At 40.5% G+C, this 23,216-nt stretch overlaps 2 protein-coding genes and 1 non-coding gene across 6 annotated transcripts; 2 read left to right on the top strand and 1 right to left on the bottom strand.

The window, feature by feature from the left end:
- Positions 1-425: 425 nt before the first annotated feature.
- Positions 426-17,181, top strand: LOC137128622 (NADPH oxidase 4). Of its 4 annotated transcripts, none has more exons than XR_010914603.1 (18): positions 427-933; positions 1,386-1,420; positions 5,176-5,286; positions 5,724-5,808; positions 7,273-7,370; positions 7,613-7,640; positions 7,975-8,047; positions 9,081-9,161; positions 9,387-9,543; positions 10,438-10,602; positions 10,834-10,896; positions 11,588-11,648; positions 12,071-12,152; positions 12,819-12,938; positions 13,028-13,142; positions 15,255-15,323; positions 16,150-16,313; positions 16,435-16,535. XR_010914603.1 is itself a non-coding variant. In XM_067506933.1 (18 exons), the coding sequence occupies exons 1-18, from the start codon at positions 877-879 to the stop codon at positions 16,746-16,748; spliced, it is 1,683 nt and encodes a 560-aa protein (XP_067363034.1). In that variant the 5' UTR covers positions 436-876; the 3' UTR covers positions 16,749-17,181. The 4 variants fall into 4 exon arrangements, 3 of the variants coding, with proteins under 3 accessions (XP_067363033.1, XP_067363034.1, XP_067363032.1); XM_067506933.1 differs by lacking the exon at positions 16,150-16,313 and adding an exon at positions 16,628-17,181 and having other exon boundaries at positions 436-933; positions 1,325-1,420; XM_067506931.1 differs by lacking the exon at positions 16,150-16,313 and adding an exon at positions 16,628-17,181 and having other exon boundaries at positions 438-933.
- On the top strand, positions 15,830-15,901 carry trnad-guc (transfer RNA aspartic acid (anticodon GUC)). The gene has a single exon. It is a non-coding gene; the product is annotated as a tRNA-Asp (tRNA).
- On the bottom strand, positions 17,102-22,198 carry tyr (tyrosinase). Its single transcript, XM_067506934.1, has 5 exons — positions 20,329-22,198; positions 19,557-19,773; positions 18,971-19,118; positions 18,314-18,495; positions 17,102-18,223 (listed from the first exon to the last, which is right to left on the bottom strand). Exons 1-5 carry the CDS (start codon positions 21,154-21,156, stop codon positions 17,976-17,978), a joined length of 1,623 nt encoding a protein of 540 aa, XP_067363035.1. The 5' UTR covers positions 21,157-22,198; the 3' UTR covers positions 17,102-17,975.
- Between the last annotated feature and the right edge of the window lie 1,018 nt (positions 22,199-23,216).

The following is a 23,216-nucleotide window of genomic DNA, read 5'->3' as shown; positions in this document are numbered from 1 at the left end:
CTCCTCCAACCAAGTGATGGGTTTTTATTACTTTTAAATTAAGTGACCAAAATGTGGGGAATTGTTTGGCTTTTGGTATTCAGTGTCATGCCAGTTGGATGATTTAATGTGTATTCAGGCATTACTCACAATAAAAAATATCATTAACAATGTTTACCTATTTGTTTAAAGACAAAATACGTTTCCCTAAGTTGGGAAAAGTGGGCCCTCGTGTCCTATTTTACTCATTGTTGTTGTTTTTAAGTAGGTTTTCTTACTTATGTGTAATGCTTGCAGTGTGTATTTGTTTTGTGATGCATTTTTGTTTAAAGACACAAGATGGCGATGACGGCTCAGAGGATGACTTGACAGCACTCATGAAGTCAGTCAAGTAGGTCCTTTCTCTAAAAAGTCAGATCATAAAACGATCCCTGGCCATGCAGATCCTATGGCAACGACGGAGAATCCCACATCTTTCTAACAAGGCAACCTGAAACCTAACGGGCCATCTGACAGGTCATCGATAAGATGGTGTGTGGCGCCCTCTGGCGACAGAGAACAGCACTGAGCCGTCTTCTTTTTCTTATCATTATTTGTCTCAGGGACATTTTAAATCAATGTGTTTTGGCTCACATTTGTTCAGAGTGTCGTTAAAGAGGGTGAACAGCGCCGCACTGATGACACTTGTTTTGTTAGAGGGAAGAAAATGTCCAAATGTGTTGAAAGCAAAGCAGATCAGAGCGGCTCAGAGAACAACGAGGACGGGGCAGAGCAGACAACGCTGCTCTCAGACAGACGGAGAGACGCGGAGGTGGACTGAGGACGGCTCGGTGGCTCCCACTCACACCGGAGCTTTGAGGAAAAAGTTCGGGCAGCTGCGGAGCCGGTGGGGACATCATGGTTGTGTCGGTGCGGAGCTGGGTCGCCAACGAGGGAGGAAAGCACTTGGTCATGGTGGGAGAGAAAAAAAAACACTTAGTCAGAGATTTTAAAGCGGTTCAGCTCAACTCACATCGTGTCCTGCGGATGCGGTTGTTAGTTTTACCTGTTAAAAAGCTGCTTCTGTTTCACACAGCTTTAGTTAAGGTGTTAAGTTTAGTTATGTTGAGTTGTGTGTCACATATGTGCTTCAGTTCTCTTTCCCAAATGATTTACAGTTCGTTCTACGATGTAGATCCTTAAACGAGTTGCCTGCAAATGTAAATATATAAGAAATCCTTATTCAGACAGGTGGTTTCCCTTAACCCAACAGGAAGCATAATTTTTACTTTATATTTACTTTTTTACAATAAACTAATACCAAAGCTGTGGACCATATAAAATGTTTGTGTGTGTGTGTGTGTAGGTGCTGTGGTTGGGGGCAAACACCTGGCTCTTCACCAAGACTTTCCTACTCTACTCCACAGGTCAACAGTATCAATACCTCTACAGGATGCTTGGGGTAAGACATGCAGCAAATACTGGACATTAGGGGGGTCTCAGGAGGACGTACACAATATGATTTACATACTGATTCAGTGGTAAAAACTGTAAAGCCAGATTTCAGCCATAGTTTTTTATATGTTTTACATAGAAGTTAATATACTGCAGAAATCCTTTCTGCAGGTTTTAGAAACAATGGCTATTGTGCAAATAAATGAATGAACAACCGGAGTCAACCAGGGTCAGTTGTTACCACTTTAAGAGAAAAAGAAGTGCGAAAGACTAATACTTGTGACATGTATATGCAACTGCAAAAAATATGGAAAAAACAGCTTTGAAAGACATCAACAGCATAAATAAGCATCCATTTACTATTGCAAAAGTATGTGTGGCTGCTTGATGTGCCAAATATTAACACCAATTTTACTCATTACTATGATTTACAACCATTCTGCGGTGTTTAAATATTGAGCTGCAACCTACAGTAAGACCACATACACACAATTTTAAAAATGGACATTCCCATGTGGGTCTAGCAGACCACTGAGGTTCCATAGCCCTCTTCATCCTAGGCTTTTTGTGACATATGTTGCCTTTTACCTCTGCTAACATGCACCCATGAAGTAGCACTTAATCCCAGTCATGATATTGATATTTTATCTCATTCAATAAGATGTATTGTAATTCTGATATATAACGGTACAGCATTTCCAGGCTCTACAAACTTACACAGGGATGTTACTTATTTTACCTGATGGTGTGTGTTTGAACAGACTCGGGTTTTCTTACATTGTTGTTAGCACTCTTGAATTTGATTTGATGGACTACTTAATATGTAATTTCTATAGTTAGAAAAAAGTTAGAAAAATTACATTTATAAGTGTCATGTCATGAAACATACACTAGTTTCACACTGTTTGCATACACATGTACCATGTAGTGGGTAGTGCTTTTTATTGGCTGCCCAGATGAAAACAATCAGGCTGCACGTTTTCGTCAGCACAGACTCTACAGCTGCGTGGTCGATTCAAAGATTTCTACACTGAAACAAGTTGTGTGATGGATGGTTACCTTTGTCATGCAAGTTTAATGAGTCTGAGTTATTACTACAAACTATGCGACAGCAGTGTGCTTTGTGTGTGTTCACGGGTTGGAAAGTCTATGCTGAGTTATGGGTCAAGCAGTAGAGGCATGTGCCTGTGCACACGGTAACACACACACACACATGCACGCAGAGGCAGGCACGCGTGCACTCACACACACACACACACACACACACACACACACACACACACACACACACACAAAGAATCAGGAATTTGATGCTGGCTGACTCATGTGAGCATTGGTGTAATTGTTATCACAAGTTCATGTTTGGGTGTCTGTGGTGTGTGTGTGTGTGTGTGTGTGTGTGTTTAATGCATGTTTGTGACAGCTTCACTTCATTTTGGTTTCCTCCAGCTCTGTACTGTGCTCACTGCTGATTGTTCAAGCTCTTAGTTTGTTGTGGTTTCACCAATATCAGTCACAGCTTGTTGCAGCTAACATTAGTTTCTGATTTTGTGGAAACAAGATGCAGTACTTTTCATGACTGAAGACTGAAGACTCTGCACACAGTGCATGCATTTACTAATGAAACTCTGCTTTTAGTCACTTGACCGGTTGAGAGCTTTCTTGCTCCTCAGCGTTATACTGTAGGTGCTTCTTTAAATTATAAAATGGGATCACACATGTCAGGTATCCATTATAGTATGGGTATACTTTTATCACTGTGCTCTAAGGAAACATCTGAGTTGTTATCAAGATGACATACCAGACAGAAACAAATATTTGGTCACTTCCAGTTGCTTCCATCTGGTTGTTGCTTTACAGGCACAGCTGCAAGGTCTATTCATATAAGGTTTTTATTTTTTATTTTTATTCACCTGGTTCTAAACCAGACTGCCTTGGGAACAGTAATGATTGGTGATTTAAGCAGTGATCATGGTTCAACCACCTATTTTATACGAATATTGCAGTGTTCTAAATTCTATGGGTAATCAACAGCAAAAAATGTAAAAGATGCAGAATGATACACGAACATAGTAAAATGTGTACAGTATGTAATAAGTGGAAAAATTAAACTGGCATCGAGCAGCATGTGTAAGCTTTTTATGTGCTGCCTGTACAGTGGGAGGCACAGGAGAGAGAGGGGCAAGTGTGGGCATGCCGCTGGCTTTGACTAAATGCCTTGCCAGAGGGTGTTATGTGTATGTGAGTGTGTGTGTGTTTGTGCATTCATCCAAGATATGTTTTAAAATTTTACATTTTGCTGAAGATTCAAATTAAAAAAACATGTTATCTCATTCACCCATATAGTTTAGTATGTCTGTGTGTGTGTTTTGTTTGTTCAGGGTGTCAGAAATGTACAGACAGCAAGACATCCGATCTCCTGGTTGTGGTTGTGCCATAAGCTCTACTTTTCTTTGAGAAAATCTGTTGAGAAAACATGGGTATGGACATACAGTAGGACCGTTCAAGCACAGTGGTGTCAACCTTTACTTGCTATGTGTATAATCTAATTTTGACCTCTTTGCTTCTTTCATTCTTATATTTTAGAAGCCCTGCACTCTGTGGAATGCATGTTTATCTCTTTCAGTCATTTGTACAGCAAACTATAGTCCATCATGTCCTCATGGACTGCTGCTGGATGGACAGTATGCTTAGCTAAGCACCCCTCATGTTACTTCAGATAAACTTCACCTACAGTATGTGCTATGTGCTGTATCATCCGGACAGGATATTCTGAAATGTTTCAGTGTTATAATGTTCCTTCGTGTGGCCAAGATCAGGAAGGCAATTAAAGTAGCGTACTTAAGCTACTTCTTTTCTCAATCTCAAATTGGTCAGATCTGAGCCTAAATCTATCTGTCTCGTATTTGTAAATTCAGCGTGAATGGCCCTTAGGATGTTAAAATTGCGGATATATGTTCTGGTTAAATGTCAATAAACCCATTACAAATTAGAGGTCCTCACAACTCTAGAACTTGCCTAAGAATCATTATATTTTTAGGTTTTTATTAGTCTCTGTATTTCATTGACAGTTGTCTGTACAAAGGAAACTGCAAAGGAACTGCTAATACCCAGTTTGGCTTACATTTAATGAGTAAGCTCTATATTTGCGTTGTGTTAGAAACCTGAGAACACTGAGACAAAAAACATTTTGAATGATCTGAAGGGAGGCATATACTTTTGTATCAGACCTATGAAAAATCTTGTTTTCTGAAACAGGAAATCACAAAGTGTTATAAAAAAATATATAAATACATTACAAAATAAACAAACTAAATCTGTCTAAAATAAATCTGTCTTTACTGACAACAGTTTAAATAGAGACAACAATAAAAAGAAACATGATCTTTTTAAATAAATTGATCTTTTAGATTTTTAAAATGACATTTAGAGTTTGGAGAATTCTCTTTTAAGCTATTATGGAGCAAATATGTGTTTGTGTGCCAGTCTGAAAAAACTAAAGTGTTCTGTTTCAAGGTGGCTTTTCATTCTGAGGGGAACAATAGATGGATTTAAGTAACCTTGTGAGTTGGGGAACTCATGCCTCACACTGTCAATGTGTACACTGAATAGTCCAAATCTTAATAATAGTGGCTTAGAAGTGGGCATCCTAATCCACCAGGCCGTTATAAAATTGACATGAATCAGGCCGCATTTCAGAAATCTGCTTTACAGTGTGTTTGTGTCTGTCTTCGTGTGTGTGTGTTTGTGTGTCCTTGCCAGCTCGGACTGTGCATCAGCAGGGCCTCTGCATCTGTGCTGAACCTCAACTGCAGCTTGGTTCTGCTGCCTATGTGTCGCTCCCTGCTCACCTTTATCAGAGGGACACATACGGTAAGAGTGAGACGGAGGCATCAGGGGGAAATGAGATGAGGCGGATGAAGTGGGGAAAGAGGGAAGAAGAAGGAACGATATGGGGGGTGGGAGAAAGATTAGAGTGAACAATGGGTTAAGTTCAAAACAGTAAATGGATAATAAGTTTAAAATTTCGGCAGCCTATAATAATTTTATAATATTTAAAATAAATGGACTAGTAACAAAAAGGTTTTTGATAAAGGGGAATGTCAGCTACTACTACACTGTTGACACACACTGTTTCCTGGGAGCTAAATTAGTGATATTTTGAAGTTTACATATAGGAAAATACATATTTGTTGAATTTTAGTTAAATATTATTAAAACAGGATAGGTTCATAAATTGTCTTGTGTGTTATGGTTATCATGGTTTGAAAATACTGTACCTCTGTTGTCTGTCACACACACTCATGCAGTTATCGAGCAGAAAGACTCGCAGACTGCTGGACAAGAGCAAGACCTTTCATGTCGCCTGTGGAGTTGCCATCTGCATCTTCTCTGGTAAAAACTCACTATTTTAACACCGCTAATGTGTCTTTGTGTGTCACTGAATTTTTTGTCAGCATGTGTCAGTGCAAAGTGTGGATGAATGGACCCAAGCTGGCTCAGCATTTTATCCGTACAAGCTGTGACATTCTGCCAGCTGGTCATGTGTGTTTTTGCTGTTGAGTCGTGTGTATGTTCTTATGACATCATGTCAGCTTCTTGCAGCTGTGTGTCTGTCAGGTTTACAGACTTCTTCCTCCTATTCATCTATGTTGGGTGTTTTTTGGCTCATATTTGTGTTGTAACACGCAACACCTCTTAAAACCACTGGTCGTGTGTTTTTCTTGACAGTGATTCAAGAATTGTCCAGAGGTTTTGGCTACTAACATTAAGGTTGTGGCTGATAGGGATTGAACAGTAAAACACAGCTTCTATCCAGATCTGTTTTTATTCTGTTTGCCACCTGTTTTGGGTGCTGACAATAATTTGAAGCTGCACTTCCCGAAAGTCAGGGGGTTTGGATTATGAGAGTGGCCACAATCTGTGTTGGTGGTAAGCACCTGTTTCCCAGAGTTTGTTGCACACTTTGCTATAAGTTTACGATTATTTTCATAAACACTATTAGCACTAAACATAAAGTACACAAAGAATGTCATTAGTTTGGAGGTGTTGGCTGTGTGACATGAGACATTTCACTTCAAACCAAAAATGTCAACCTGATGCTGGAGCTAGAGGCCAGTATGATACTTCATCTGGAGTCCATGGATGTTTGCACTGAATTTAGTGGAAAATCATCCCATAGTTGTCAAGATATTACAGTCTGGGTGGGCTGGCAGAGAGGTATTGATTGTTTGAGAATAATGGAAAAAGAAAGCATCAGATGTTTCAACTGTTTCTCACTGTTACATCATCCGTAAGCTTAACCCTTCTGTCATCATCACCACTCACTTCTCAGCTTGTCAACACTACACACAGACAGCCTTCTCATTAGAAGTGAAGTTCTCCTGTTCTAATAATGGAGTGCCAAAGGCAGCAAATGATAGCGAAGACAGAGAGGCAGCAGAGATTGGGTGGGAGACATGGACTAATAAAGGAATGAGAGAGGGATGAAGGGAAGGAGGGGTGAGAAGCAGTGGGAGTGAGAAAGGATGTGAATGAGGAAAAAAAGGACCCTTGTGTCTCAAGATTACGCCCTCTAATTCCATCAGCTGTCGAACTGCTGCATGGTTAGCCTATGATGTCAGAGTGTGCGCGTGTGTGTGTGGCAGTGAGCCAGGAGGAGGTTTTGCTGACTTTCTACTGAAAGGACAAAGAGGTGTTTGTACAAGTGTCTGGTCACAGTTCATTTTCACCTTGATAATTAACTTTGTGTCAGTGTGTGTCTCTCTGAAATCAGACAAGATGTTTTGTATGTCTGCTGCTGTCTGTCCACAAAAATGTGTGTGTCTTCAGTTTTGTGTAATCTTACTTCTTCTGTAGTTGTGCATGTGTCTGCCCACCTGGTGAATGTCGTCAACTTCAGTGTGAGCTACTCGGATGACTTTCCAGCTCTTAATCTGGCTCGCTACAGAGGAGAGGTGAGACTAAAACACATATGCCATTGTGCTGAATACGTGCGAGTCTTGTCCATAGCCCGTAACTGCAACAGTTACCTAAACTGTAATCTAAAACCACGAGAGCCATCAAAGTGCATGTTTTCAGTTCATTCAAAGACTCTACCAAGATGGGATGACTATAAAAATTAAATCATACGCTGAAATGACACAAAAACAGATGCAGAGGATCGCACACTTTATTTAATTTTATATTTCTTTCCCAGGACCCCAAGCTTATCGTTCTGACCACAAGTAAGAATCACTCTTTCTTATACACTAATGCATATGGTCCAGAGGTGTGTGTATGCATTTGCATGCTGATATAGATGTGTAGCAATAACCGTAGGAAGTGTTTTACATATTAATGTGGTTCTATAATAAAAACAGTGCGGTTTCCGCTATGTTTGCCTTGATTAGTCCTCTCTTCCTCTTAACTATCTCCTTTCATATTTTGTTGTGTTAGTAACTTGTTCCAGTTTATTAAATAAAATGTTGTGGGAATGTGAACCTATAATAATGTGGACATGCTATCTATGTGTCCTGGGATCTTGACCTAATTGTTGATTTTTTGGCTAATTCTGTTTAGTCCCTGGAGTCACGGGCATCCTTTTGGTTCTCATCCTCTTCCTGATATTCTTGTCCTCCTCCCACTGCATACGGTAATTTAACTAAACCAACATCCTCTTTCATGATCATCATCGTAGTTGCTGTGTGCTTGCATGTGTGAATTTCAAAAGGTGGTTACAGTTTTCTGAAGGCTGCAGCTCTATTTTACACATAGATGGTTGACAGGACATGTTCAACCACATGCAAGGTTAATAAACCATGAAACCTCTACTTCTCTTAATACAGCCATTGTTTTTGTGCTTAAATACACATGTCTTTGTCTCTCTGTACTATACTGTGCTTTGTTGTCTTTCCATCTGAGTTTATGACTCACCTCCTTGTGTGTGAAGAGAAAATGTTAAGACGGAAACATTAAAGAGACATGGTAACAGAGGTCACTTACAGAGTAAATCTTCACTAATTGTTCTACCCACAGCTCTGTCATTACTCAGGTCATAGAAGGTCAGCCACTTTGCGTGTGTGTGTATGTGTGTGTGTGTGTAAAGTCATGCAGGTGGGCACGGCTGTGTGTGTGTATGCGTTTGTGCTCCCCTTGCTTTCCTCAGTAACTGCACAAAGGATAAGAGGTTTTTCCAGACCACTTAAAGCTTCAGATAAGAGTTTGACTGGAGCCCAACAGAGAACAAAACTACATAAATGCATCACAGGCTTCCCAGGGAGTGTATTGGTACACAATGTGTACAAGGATATTAACATATTCTGTGAATTGTAATGCTTTGAATACTGTATTGTACTTAATGATGTTAGCAGAAGTGACTATTTTAAGAAATCAAACATGACAGAAGTGGACTGAAGAGGAAGAATACAGGGTTTGATGATGTTTGTAGTGTTTATGGAGGGGGGGCCGTTGTGTGTAATGACCTGATCTCATGCTCAGGGCATCTGGGAGTCTCTGCGCTTTTTATTTCTCTCGTCCTGTTCTTTCCTAATACTATGTCATAATATTATTTCTCACTGACATCAATGCCTTTGTGAAACCTCTATGGAAGTATTACTTCTGAATTAAGTAATTCATTTATTCAAAATAATTACTGCATCTGTGTTTTCATTTTGCATTTGTTTTAGGGTGTCCTACTATGAGATCTTCTGGTACACACACAACCTCTTTATTGTTTTCTACATCATCCTTATGGTGCACATGATCGGGTAGGTCTCTCTACTTTATGAAACCACTAAATCAATGTGTGTGTATGTGTAGGTGGGTTTGTATATTCAATAGTTGGTTGATGCTCATACAGATCATCTGCATGTAAATAAACATGTCTTAACTGTCTTTTTCAACAACCACACTAAGTAAATATAAGGGTTTCCCTACATTAAATTTATACTAAATACAAATTTCCAACTAAAAACACCTTGTTTTCTGCCCAGTGGAGCTCTAAAGTATCAGACCAATATTGAGGCCCACCCTCCAGGCTGCCTCAGAGCCAATCAGAGCAGCACAGAGCACCAGGACAATGAGCTGGAGCAAGGTCACGATGGAGAAAGATGCAGAGAGGAGGCTCACTTCCAGCCACACATCCCCCAGGTCAGTGTGTGTGTTGTGTGAGTGAGTCCATTAGATCGTTTAGTTAAAATTTTGTGTGTGTTCCAATTGAAAGAAGTGTTTGTTTCTGTAAGAAGAAGAATTGTGTCTGTTTTGTAGTGTACACATGCACTAAGTAATTTAAGAAGTGTTGTGTGTGTTGGATGGAGTTGGTCCTGTTTATTAGAGGTGTTGCTGTTAGGGAGGGGCGGACATCCTCTTTAAGATCAAGGCCCGTGTTTGTGTGTGTTTCTTCCTGCATGTGTGATTATGTGTTTGCAGATGGTTGTTTGGCAACGAGCTGGTTCTATAAAATCCCCCTAAACCCGATTCTGCTCCCCAGGCTTTAGTGGAGCTGTGAGCAATTAGTGTGCTACAGGTACTTGCCAACAGAAATAAGTAAAAACACTACACCCTATGATAGAGAGGTGTAGTTTCCATGTTTTCTCCTGAATATACTCTCTTTGGCTGGGTAGTTGTGCTATTGTAATGCGAACAAGATGGGAGTATTAACAAAGAATTAAAAAAACATGTGACACAAAACGTCCTGCATCAGGGCTACGCTCTGTATGGGCTCCACGTAACTATAGGTTTAACAACAGAGAGACATTTTTGAATAATGCATAAATACTTACAAGTGTGATTAAACAGGGTTTACCTACCTGAACTGTGGGAACATGACAAAATCTGTAAAGCATGTCAATAGCTTCCGCTTAAATGTTTTGATAGCATCATTATCAACTTTCAGATGTACAGGTAATGGTCATGATATCCTTACTACATATTCACAAGAACAAACAAGGTTTTTAAATTGCTTTCATTTTAAGTCTCAAGTGTATAACTTGTTGCTTTGGTGTCATGTGTGCTGCATTCTGTCTTTCTGCATTCTGTGTGTAGACATGGCTTTGGGTGTCTGGTCCTCTCTGTCTCTACTGTGCAGAGCGTTTCTTCCGTTACATCCGGAGCCGTGACCCTGTAACCATAGTGACAGTTATCAGGCACCCCTGTGACGTCATTGAATTGCGCATGCTGAAAAAGAACTTCAAAGCTCGTCCTGGACAGGTGAGAAGACATTATATGCCTTTATCTTAAAATGTTTTTTACATCTAAGATAGATTTAACTTTTGTTTGTTTCGTAAGTTAAAAGTTTCATTTAATGAGGTCTTTCTTTCATGCCCCTTTCTTTATTTCCCTCCCTCTTTTTACCTCCACATGCCCTCTTTCTAATCTTGTCTTCCATCTCTCTGTCATTCTGCTGTCTCCCAATTCCTCCTGTCTTTCTCATTTTCTCAGTATATTGTTCTTAACTGTCCAGGTGTTTCTTCATTTGAGAACCATCCCTTCACTCTAACAATGGTAAGACTTTACGTAACTCCTCAAATCACTCTGGGACATTTTTCCCCCTTTACACACACACACACCCACACACGTATATCCACACGCACATGTGTTTTGATTGTTTCTCTATTTCTTTCTTTCCCCTGGCAAATAACATGTACTTCTTTGTCGGTCTTAACACCTCACCCAACCTGCCACTGATGTGCCCTTGATTGAGAGCTGGGTTGTTCATTAAAATTTGTTTGACATTGTTTATTGATGATGTTAGATTAAGTCTTGATTGTATGACTTAAAACCAGCATACAGTGATCGACAATCACACAGAGACACACACAGACAAGCAGACCCTGTGTGCATGCCTATGCATGGTGTGTTTTGGAGCTTAGAGAAATGGAGAAACACTGACAGAGAGCAGACAGACCCCTAAGGCTAGTAAGGCCGTCTGCCAACAGGAAGGCAGTGTGTGTGTGTGTGTGTGTGTGTGTGTGTGTGTGTGTGTGTGTGTGTGTGTGAGTGTGTGTATCCACAAGTGTGTGTGCATTCATACATTTCATGGAAAAAGAGTTTTAGCTGTGTAATGTATGTGTGCGTGTATTGTGTGTTTGTCTGGATCTCTGTGTTAGTTGCATGTGTGTATGAGAGTGTGTACTGTACACGTGTGTTTCTGTGTGTGTGTTTTACTGTGACTCACTGTCTCCTCTCCTTACAGTGTCCTTCAGAGAACAAGGAAACTTTTGGCATCCATCTTCGAATTGTGGGAGACTGGACTGGTTGGTTCGGACACATACACACAAGGACAGAGAGACAGACATGTTTTGTCTCTATCCGTGTTGACAGGATAGAAGTCATTTGTTTTGTCCCCCTCTCCGCTATCATCTATATGGGGAGAAAGGCTCCATTTCCAAAAACTATATATATATATATATGTATATATGTATGTATATATATATATATATATGTATATATGTATGTATGTATGTATGTACAAAAGGAAGGAAAGTTTGGGTTTTGTTCACCACATATTTTGGGGAAAACACAGAATCGGGATGTATAGAAGGGGAAGGTTCACTGAAGATGATCATATTTTAACCTTTGGTTTTATTAATGCCTAATTATATTAATCTCTGCTTTTTGACAATGACACCCCTGGGTGATGTACTTTCTCCTCCTTTCTCATCTCCTTTGTCTACAGAGCGGTTCACACAGCTGTTACTTCCTCAGCCAAGGATAGATTTAGAAATACTTCCCATGGTGCAACAGAGAAGATACCCAAAGTGCGTTCATGTGTGTGTGTGTGTGTGTGTATGTGTGTGAGTGTGACTGTGAGAATAATGTGGCTTGACGTGAGTTCTCATGAAAGCTCAGAATGACATAGGAGTCAGAGGCTTTGATCTCCTGACCTCTGACCCCGTGCTCTTCCTGCTCTGTTTGAGAGAGAGATAGATGGAGAGATAGAGAGAGGGAGTTTAGGTTGAGGAAACATAATTTGTTTTGTCGGCCAGGAGTCCAACCTTCCAGCTGTGCTAACTATAAATATTCCACCACCATGCTGCCTGCCTATGCATCTCTCTGTCATGTCTTATAACAAAATTGTATGTAGTTGTAAGCTGACACAGGTGTTTATCAATATACTATACTCATAAAACAAAAACTATAGCTTTTGCAGGCATCCCTACTCGGAGCTTGCTTTGTAAAAAAAATACAGTAGCATACCGTAACATTGTATGGTAATAAAAGCATTATTACACCTGGAAACTCTGATTTAGTGTTAAAAACCAATGTTTTGCAATATTGTCTTACCGTATTATTTTTCATATGCAGGATATTTTTCTGCTTATTTAGGTTTGACCCTGAAAGTAAATTACAAATATACATTTGTATATCTGTCCGGTTTCTTGGCTCATTGGCTTTCATGTGTTTGTCCACATTCTATTATGCAGGCTTTACGTGGATGGTCCATTTGGGAGTCCATCAGCGGAAGTCTTTAACTATGACGTCAGTGTTTGTGTGGCCGGTGGAATAGGAGTCACGCCTTTTGCATGTGTCCTCCATGCGCTACTGTGAGTTAGGGAAAAAATGTCATAAACCAACAAATAATGAAAACTTTGTCCAAGTATTGCATGTTTCCTCTCTTTGTTTTTCGCTTTAGATCCAGTGATGGTTGGACAGGTTTCAGGTTGCAGAGGCTTTATTTTGTTTGGGTCTGCAGAGAGCTGCACTCCTTCTACTGGTTTGCTGAGCTGCTGTGTGCTCTTCATCAGAAGGTTCGAATAAAGTGTGCATGCTATAGCCTACATGTTAAATTAAGTAATAGTTGTGGAAATTAAAACAGAACTTCACTGTCAGATTAACTTTCTGAAAGCAGTGAGGCGCTAAACATCAAAATGTCTGTGCATGTCCCTGCTTTTATCATTCATTCATTCAGAAAAATTAAGTTAATCCCATTTACCAGCAAGGATAATCCACTTGCCGCAGGTTGTTGGGACAAGCAAGTTTTCCTTCTGCGGTGTGTTTGCACTCAGTCAGGTCAAAGAAGGTTTTCCAGGTTTTAATGTGGCAGAGAAAGGTCAGAGGTTAAATGTCCACAGATGACTATGGGAATCAGTAATGTTAACGCCTGTTCTTGTAAATCCTATAACAGTAAAACAAAGTTTGACTAGAATTATAAATTGATAAAATGAAAACAAATTAGGTCACAATAAGATTACTGCCAACACTTGTTTTATCTATTTTATAGTATAACCCTTTTTTAAAATGTTGTAGATACAATGAGAGGGAATGTTTTGTAGAAAAAACAATTGTGTCAATTTTGTTGTATTTAACTCCATCTTGTGGCCATTGTTAATTGTAACTCTTCTTTCAAAGGAACAAAGGGAATACATGTTCCCCTTTACAAAGTTAAGATAAGATAAGATGATCCCAAGATGGGAAATTTCCCAGCAGTGAAAAGACAAGCACCTGATATTGCACCACATATTAAATCAATATTTCCCCTCAACCCTCACCTAAATGAATATTGCACAAGAGGCCAAAAAAGGTCCCTAACAGACCCAAAAGTTTCTCCTGAAATACACATAACAAATACCCAATGTTGCTCCCATTTATGTCTTACTGTATGGATGTGTTGTACAGTCTGATAGCAACAGACTCCTTCATACACTGGGGGTGTAACAGTCTTGCGCTGAAGGAGCTGCTTAGAGCCTTTACATTGTATGATGCAGGGGGTGGGAGGTGTTACCCATGATGGATGTCAGTTTGGCCCACACCCTTCTGTCTGCCACCTCTTCTATGAAATCAAGTGGGCAGCCCAGGATAGAACTGGCTCTCTTAACCAGCTTATTCAGTCTCTTCCCGTTTCTGTCCATGCTGCCTCCTGCCCAGCACACAACAGCGTAGAAAACTGCAGAGGCCACCACAGTGTCAAAGTTCAGAGAAGAGCCCTGCTCACACCAAACGACCTCAGTCTGGAGATTGCTCTTGCCCTTCCTGTACCGGGCATCAGTGTTGTTGGACCAGTTCAGTTTATTGTTGAGGTACACACCCAGGAATTTAAAAGCATCCACACACTCTATGTCTAAGCCCTGGATGCTCACCAACACCTTGCTGCTGCTCAACAATCACCAACTCCTTGCTGTCTTGCTGGTGTGCAGGAGCAGGTATTTTTTTCACACCAGTCATTGATGACTTCCCTGTATTCCGGCTCATTTGCCTCAGACACACTGTCAAAGATGGCAGTGTCACCTGAAAACTTTTGCAGGTGACAGTGTTGACCTGGAAGTCCGTTGTGTATAGGGTGAACAGAAAAGGGGAAAGCACCATCCCCTGGAACACCCCCATGCCACCACATCCAACAAACAGTTGTGCAGTCTCACTTACTGTGGTTTGTCAGGGAGGTAGTTGATGGCCCATGCAGCCAGATGTTGGTCCACGGCTGCCAGGCTACCAGGAGTGACTAAGTTGGGGTTCAGTGTCTTGCTCAAAGACACATCGACATGTGGCCGGAGGAGTCAGGGATCAAACCAACAACTGTGCGATTAGCGTTGAGCTCACCTGGGAGTGGAGGTGCCCGAGAACAATCCTTTTCATGGTTTGGAGAAATCAAGTAACTCTTCTGCTACATGTATATGCAGATTTCCTGTAACCAGGCTACTTAAGTGCATGTAAACACTGTTCCCTAATTACCCACATGGAGCACACATGGGGTTGAGGTGTGATAGGTTTCAGCTGGAAGGAGACGACTGACCTGGAGAGGTGTAAAGAGGGGCCTAGGTGGTTGGGTGCTGGGGATTGGGCAGAATCAAATATATATTCTATTAACAAAACAAGCATCAGCTCCACTAACTACTGAACTTTTCATGTCTGTGTTTGTCTTTTAGCTTTGGCAGGAAAACAGACCAGACTACTTTAATTTGAAGCTTTACGTCAGTCAGAGAGACAACCTGCCGGTAGGTGTAGAGCACGCACACACACACAAACAAACAAATATTGCATTCCCAAGCCCCTTGTCATAACCCCAAGCCCTAACCTAAACCTTATTATATACCTAACCGAAAAAGCAAGTCTTAACCCTCAAACAGACATTTCAATGGTAGAAAATCCAAACAGGTCTTCACTCTGCTGTTCATACTAATCCACACAAACCCAAGGCACCAGAGGGCACTGTGTGACAGAGAGAAAAACAAAATCCCACCATTGTCTTTCTGAATTCCTGTGTGTATGTGTGTGTGTGTGCGTGCGTGTGTGAACGACCAGTACCTATATGATAACTTTCTGAATTATGTAACTTTTTACAGTGGCTTTTTATTTCTACTGTCTTTAGCTTTTTATTCTATATCTGGAAAGTATTTATCTGGACCTATTAAAACATATATATATAGACACATATAATATATAAATAAATCATCACAACCACAAAGACTATAGTTTATTATATGTACACACTTACATTATCTCCTCGTTAGTATAGTGGTGAGTATCCCCGCCTGTCACGCGGGAGACCGGGGTTCGATTCCCCGACGGGGAGGGTTTCATTTTTTTAAAGCATGGCCTTGGTTCACTGATTTCCGAGACTTGCCAGCAGCTGCAAAACCACATTCCTGACATGAATGAACTGCTGGTCACATGAGCAAGAACATTAACAAGTGAATTAGCCTAAGCACTCCATGGACCAGGTTTAGCTCCTTGTTTGCCTTATCTTTTTCTGACCTGGGAGGGGTCCAGCTCTTAATCTGCACTCACATCCAGTTTTATTGATCTTGCTTTGTGAGGCAGATCCCGGTAAAGGCACAAAATCAGATGACCCCATTTAGAGAATGCTTCTGAGCTGTGCCAGATGGTGAAAATTGCTGTTCCTGATCTGTGTATAATGGCTTCACCCAGAGAAATAAGTTTAGTGGGTTGCCAGTCTTTGACACACCACAAACTCAACCAGCACGGTAAAAAAATTCATGCTCCATTCTTTTTCTTTCTCTCTCTGATACAGGTCAAACCATCTTAATTATGTACATGTTTCTATTCTTAATATGATTCCCGTGTTTTTGTATGTCCCTTTTTTAGAGCATGTCTGAGGAGAAGTACGGCCCCCTCATCTCAAGGCTTCTGGTTGGTCGCCCAAGGTGGAACTTGCTTTTTGATGAGATTGAAAAGACCAATAGGCAGTGAGTGTAGTTTGATTGTATTACTACAGGTATGAATTAAGTTGTAATTGTTAACATCCTACAATATTACTATCTCTCTGTTGTGGTTTCAGTAAGCGAGTCGGAGTTTTCTGCTGTGGACCAAAGGGCATCTCCCGGACTCTCCACAGACTTTGTAACTCCGCCCAATTTTCTGGAACAACCTTTGAATTCAACAAGGAGTCATTCAGCTGATCAAACATCAGAGCTTTGAGGATTCCCTCACCAACTTAAGGATGGAAGGGTTTTCACACAATTTGGAACAAATATTGAGGAAGTTTTCAAACTATCTTCAGCCTAGCTTGGTAACTTAAATTTTTTTACAAATGTCTTTATATCTATAAAAACTGGCAAAAAAAACTTGAATGCTCACAGACTATAATATTATTTTATAACTTAAGTGTCCCTGCCAGTGGTTACAAAGTATCTAGCTGGACTTTGGCTACAGAACAATGAGGATCTGTGCTTACTGCACAGTATTATATTTGCTTTCTTAAAGTTGCTATTGGATTTCATCATTTCTCTGGTACACGCTTCACAGGAGGAACTGTGTTTTCTTATGATGGAATTTAATGTGAGCAAAAGGTACACAAGCAGGTAATAATCTTACAGTGCACAGAGCCTCAAACGTCAAACAGGGAGTACACAAATATTTAAGAGGCAATTGAAAGACACAGATTTGGAACAACATGGGCAAATCAACTCTGAAAACTATATTGAATGCCACTTTTAGTGCCAAGCTATAATGGTTTTGATAATTAGGATGTGAAATATGCCTTCAACAAAGGAGAGGACTGGAACCACAATAGACACTACACAACATACTACAAGTTCTACATACAAAGCATGTCTACACTACACCTCATGCCAATATTTTTCTTTAGCTTTTTCTGTTGAATTTATTTATATTTCTTAAAGTTATTTTATGTCATGTAAAACAATTTTTGCAGGGTTTTTGCAATTTCTCATGCAAAGTGTTAAGCTACTCTTAAAAAGATATAAGGGCACTGGTGGAACTCCACTCTATAACAGTCATTTTTACTTTTGACACTGCATTTTTACTAGTTATATAGTATTTATATATTATGGTGCATAATTTTTAAAAATCCACACACTGGAAACTTTAGATTTCTGTAAAAATATCAACATGTTGATAAATCCTTTTTGTTTGTAATTACCTACCATTTATTTAGCATTTGAAATCTTGACATAATCTAATGTTAAATTGCAGGGAAAATAAATGAGAATCATTTGTTTAATGCAGCATGTACAGTCATGATATTTGTTCTTAACACCTACATTTTGTTTAAAATCAAGTAATAAATTACATAAAATGCAGCTCATGTCACAGAGTCTACACACAGTCATCTCCCTAATATATTGCATGTTCTCATGCAGCTGTATGCACGTTATCTGTGAATGTTACATAGTAGTCTGAAATGAGGCTGAACCTTCCTCTGAGCTGCTCTGCAGTAGTGGTTGTCTCTCTCCGTAGCTTGAGGCCCTCTTCCTCTTGTGGTTACGCTTCCACTTTCGTCTTGCAACAACAAGCAGCACAGCAATTATTGCAACGATTGCACCCCCAAGGATGCCAGCTCCTAGAAGCCACTGCCAGATCTGCTGGGCCTGCTGGAGGTAGGGGGTCAAAAACTCCTGGACAAACCTCTGACCTGGGGTGGAGATGCATAGGATGAGACAGGTTGGGATAAAGGAAAAGTTGTATTAATGCTATATAATTGTACATGATGTTCTTCACTGACCAGGGTCCAACAGGTAGGCATACTCGTATCCCAGAGCCTTGTTGGACACAAAATAGTCTCCATTTCTATAGAGAGGCAGGAAGGGCACCATGTAGTAACCATCATTGTGACCAATGGGAGCATTGGCACGTGGGTAACTGCTCCTGGGAGGTTGGTGGGTTCTGAGCCAGCGCTCAAAGATGCTGAGGAAGAAATTGAGAGTTAAAGGGAAGTGAATTTAAAAGTGTAAATAGTGGTTTAAGGAGGAAGGGAAGGTTGGATAGACGTGGATGTGATAACGATAGAAAAGGAATTGTGAAATCACATAAAGGTAAATCCAAGGAGATAGAAGTAGAAATACAGAAAAAGAAGCAAAACATAAACTTATGATTGTATGTGAAAGACAATATAACTTTCTCCTTTACTCCTCTGAAACTGTTTCCTATTATTCAAACTCATCATTTTTCATTTATTTTTTCTTTCTTCTCTCTTTATTACTCTCCCTGTGTCTCCTTTTTCCGTCTCATTTCCAACACGTGCATTTATTGGTAATCTTGACAAAATAAATGTTTCTTTACTGCAGCAAAAAGACATAACAATAATTAACTGGAAGGAATAATAATAATGCATGCAGTATTTTTCTGTCATTAGTTGACAGATGTCCGTGTGTGGTCATACCTGTCAACAAAAGCATGGTGCAGCAGAAATATGGGATCATTGGCTGAACCTTGCACTGAGGACATGGAGCCATTCATGTACATGTGCAAAGAATTGTGCATGGTGCTCTGGCCTGGTACTGCCAAACCTGTGCTTGGGCTGGCAAAACCTGCAGTACAGATGGAATGTGCAAACAGGTATATGAGAGACCAGTACATGGACCAGTGACAGTTACTAAAATGTCCAAAATGTGATGGTAGGTAACACAGAGAGGGGCAACACCGCAAAGGTTTGCGTGAAGGAACGGGTGGAGTAGAGTGTGTGGGGAGAAAGTGGAGCTTTGTTAAGAAGTAGGAAATATTTGTGTATGAGTTTGAGAGGTGATGGAAGTGAGGCTTAACCAAACAAGAACATATTGGCAAAATAAAACCATTTCTAAGCACAAAGAAAAATAAATGACAGACTCGCTTTATGTGAAAGATTAACCAAATGGGACAATACTCCTCACCAGCTGACACAGATAAGACAAAAATTATGTTTCAGTGACTTAAATCATATAAAAATAGAAGTACAGAAAAGCAGATGCGTGTATTTCCAACAATCCTACCCTCTAGGACATTTCTAAAGCTCATGTTGGCAAATCGGTCCAATGCTCCTGTCTCATAGTTTGGGATGCTCACAGTGAACTCCACTTCGGCTGTTGTTGGAAGGCGTGGCACGCGGTTTCGATCTTGGTTGCCAGGGTTACGCAACAGTGGACCCTCCCCAGTAGCATTACACAAAGCTTCTCGATTGTTGTATTCCTCTAACTCGGTGCAGACCACCTACAGACGCAAAGAAACACACCCCCACAGACACACGATACTGCAGCAAACATCTTATAATATTTTTTCTTACCCATTTTGAAGTGAAACCTGAACAAACATTACTGGCGACATGAATGGAGGGTTTGTTTTTAGATCCAGTAGGAGAGAGTGGCGGTAAGTTGAAACAGACACAAAGAACTGCAAACTATTGCAAGATTTCTCTGAATAACTCAAATTACAGTTGCTGTGATGTGGAGACAAAGTTGCTGGAAAAGGATTTTTACTCTGATCTTTCATATTGTCTGAATCACTTGAGGATGAATTCTTTAAAAATTGTGTGCTTCCAACCAAATCTCTCGTTTCAGTGGATTAACAGGATAAACCAGCTTTGAGACAACAGACCTTCAGCATGAAATGGAAACAAAGCAGGGCTTTGTTTTTTGAACTAAAGGAATTTCAATCTTTTAATAAAGGATAAGAAAACTTTGCTCTTACATCTAGACATCATGTTTTCACTCATACACACAGAGAGTCAGGGACTAAATAACTTTGTAAGTTAACAAAGGTCCTTACTTTCCATGAGGAGAAGATAGAAGCAGGGCTGATGAGGTTGGGATTGAGGGAGCTGCGTCCACCCATCAGAGCATCGGTGCACACCTCGCAGTTCGGGGCATCTCTCCAGTCCCAGTATGGAATGGTGAAGTTAAAATCACCTGTCAGTTTTCTTATCTCATTCTCCCAGTTAGTCAGGAAAACTCTGTGCCAAGGCAAAAAAGCTGCAGATTCATGGGCAAAATCAATGTCTCTCCATACATTCCCTGGTCCTCCCAGGAAGGTGTCCCGGGATACATAGTAGTGTACCCAGACAAACAAGTCATAGGTGTTGATGTCAGAGAACATGGGGTTCTCGCCATTTTCACCCATCTCTGCTCTTGTTGCTGTGGCAATCACATAATCACGGTTGATGGTGTTTTTAGCCAAATTCAGATAAGAGATGAACTTCTGTTGCTCAGCAGGCGACATGGTCAGGATGTTCCTGCGCACAGATTCCCTGTATTCAGCACAGTTTGTACCCCAGTAACCAAACCTACATTCTCCACAGTTGAAACCTCCATAGTTTCCAGCACAACGACATGTCCGGTTAAAAAAAGCTAAAGGCCATCGCTCTCTATCATCAATCCCACTGTGTGGATACTGTGGCCCATGGGGCTCATCCGAGACCAAAACCTCAGTGCAAAAACCACGACCTGACAGGGCACCACAGGCTGAGCCATCTCCATCCCAAATCGGGCAACACTCTTTGGTTCGTAGTCCCTCTGAGTTTGCACAAGGGCGAGGAAACTGACACACACAAGTCCAAAAGAGGTGCAGCAGAAGGAAAAATACAACTTTGCTCCTCATGATATAAAGTAAGGACAACTCCAATCTTAACCACAGTGTTAAAGAGATGAACACAGAAGAAGCTGATCCCCTCACAGACTGCAGCTGACAAGGCTACTCAGCAACAGAGGCTCAAAGGAGTAGATTCACTCCTAAGAAAAGTTACTTCTAGTTGGTAAGATGCCAGCACAGGAATACTGCATTGCACAATCAACCAAATTTGATCTAGAGTAGGCCAAAAAAAAAAAAAAGACTGCAGTTTGCAGGTTTTGAAACTTGCTACCCTACTACACTACCATCTATCCATCTACTAAGCCTCTTTCCACCCTCTCTCTCTCACAGCCAGCCAGCAGTCTCCAGTTTTCTCACTACTCATTGAGCTTTTTTAGGGGTTGTCTTCTGATGAAATGTGTGATCTCAGCAAGACACACGCACGCACGCACACACACACACACACACACACACAAGCATGTGCACTCACAAACCATCACATGCTCAACATAATATTCCCGAATCCTGTTCCATTTTGTTTGGAGACCAGCTGACTCCTGTACCACTATACCAAAGGCATAAGTGTGTGTGTGTGTGTGTGTGTGTGCACCACTCCCTCCCCTTGTAAAAATCTGGCTAGGAATGTATGCATGACCAAGTGTGTACGTGCTTTTGAGACTGAAAAATTGAGCGACAGAAAAGAAACAGAAGATAAGGATGTATGAAATTGATATTGGATTCAGGTCTTGTGCACTGTGACTGAATGTATGTAAGGTCTTACTGGAGTAGACAATAAGCTGGAATACTAATGCAGTTGTGTTTGCACCAACCAGCGCTGTGCCTATTACAGTGAGAGTTTGAAAACATAAACTAAGCTAAACCGTTCCCTTAACATCATGCACTGTGTCACTTTCTTACATGACAATTTTGATCAACAGCCCGCTTGACCTAAAACATATGCATGAAATACATAAAAAGAGTATGTGTCATCACTTCTTCTGTTTGAGCAAATGCCTTTTCTTCTTTTCCTCACATAGGATCAGATTGTTATGGGCATGTTCACATGAAAGACTCATGATTTTTGACATTACTTGTTATTCATGCTCCTGTAAATGTCATGTTACTTCACTGGACAGTTGGCTTTTTTTTGTAATATATTTTTCTGATATAAGTATTATTGTATTTTAATGTCACTGGTGCTTTTCTGTATAATGTATGACAGCGAACAAATATCAAATGTTATGTCCTGCATTCACCACCTTATGGGCTAAAAGTAAAAAAGTATGAACAGCAAAATGTTTTAATGTACAAAAAGTAAAAGCTTCCATCATGAAGTTGAAAACCCTAGTTTATTCTGTAATAATGCAGCATATTTTATAAGGCGGAGTACAGTAATTCTGAAAAGTAGAAGTATAAACTGAAAATACTGAAAATATAAGTACTGTACTGCACAATACACTAAATGACTTCTACTGTTGTAAATTCAACTGGTTATACTCCACTAGTGATGATCATAAAGTAATTTTGTGTAATACATTGGCTACCATGTTTCAGTGAATGATCACGTCCTAAAAGTCAAATGTAACAACTGTACAACAAAGTTACAAAACAATTTGAGAAACACTTCATTATGATTATCAAATCCCTCTGACTACAATACGTCTTTGACAGTGTTGTCATCATCTGTACCACATGGTAGTGCGTGACGATCAACCGCACAACGCAAGAATGGACAGTGAGAGCAAGATTGGGAGAGTCTGCGAGATCTTTCCCATTAACCTTACGTCCTCAGGCTCTGCAGAATAGTTCTGTCTAACGCAGAGCACAAAGTCAAGCCTGGATCACAAGCCGGTCACATGCTGCAGCAGCCAGACACGGGGTGCAGCTTATCCCTCTGCAGGAACGCAGCGGAGCGCACAGGAATGACCATCACAGGGTGAACCTGTCCGCAGGGCTGCTGACAGAGACCGACTGACAAACAGACTGTTTGAACGAATGTGTTACGGAGTTGTTTCTTTAAACCCACTAAAAATCCCACCTTTTGTTAGTGTTACCTAGAGGGCCTAAGTACTTCAACAAACACGTGACAT

This window comes from Channa argus, chromosome 6 (assembly GCF_033026475.1).
Source record: "Channa argus isolate prfri chromosome 6, Channa argus male v1.0, whole genome shotgun sequence".
Taxonomy (NCBI): domain Eukaryota; kingdom Metazoa; phylum Chordata; class Actinopteri; order Anabantiformes; family Channidae; genus Channa; species Channa argus.
Note: the sequence above shows the minus strand (reverse complement) of the source record. Positions and strands in the feature narration are given on the sequence as shown.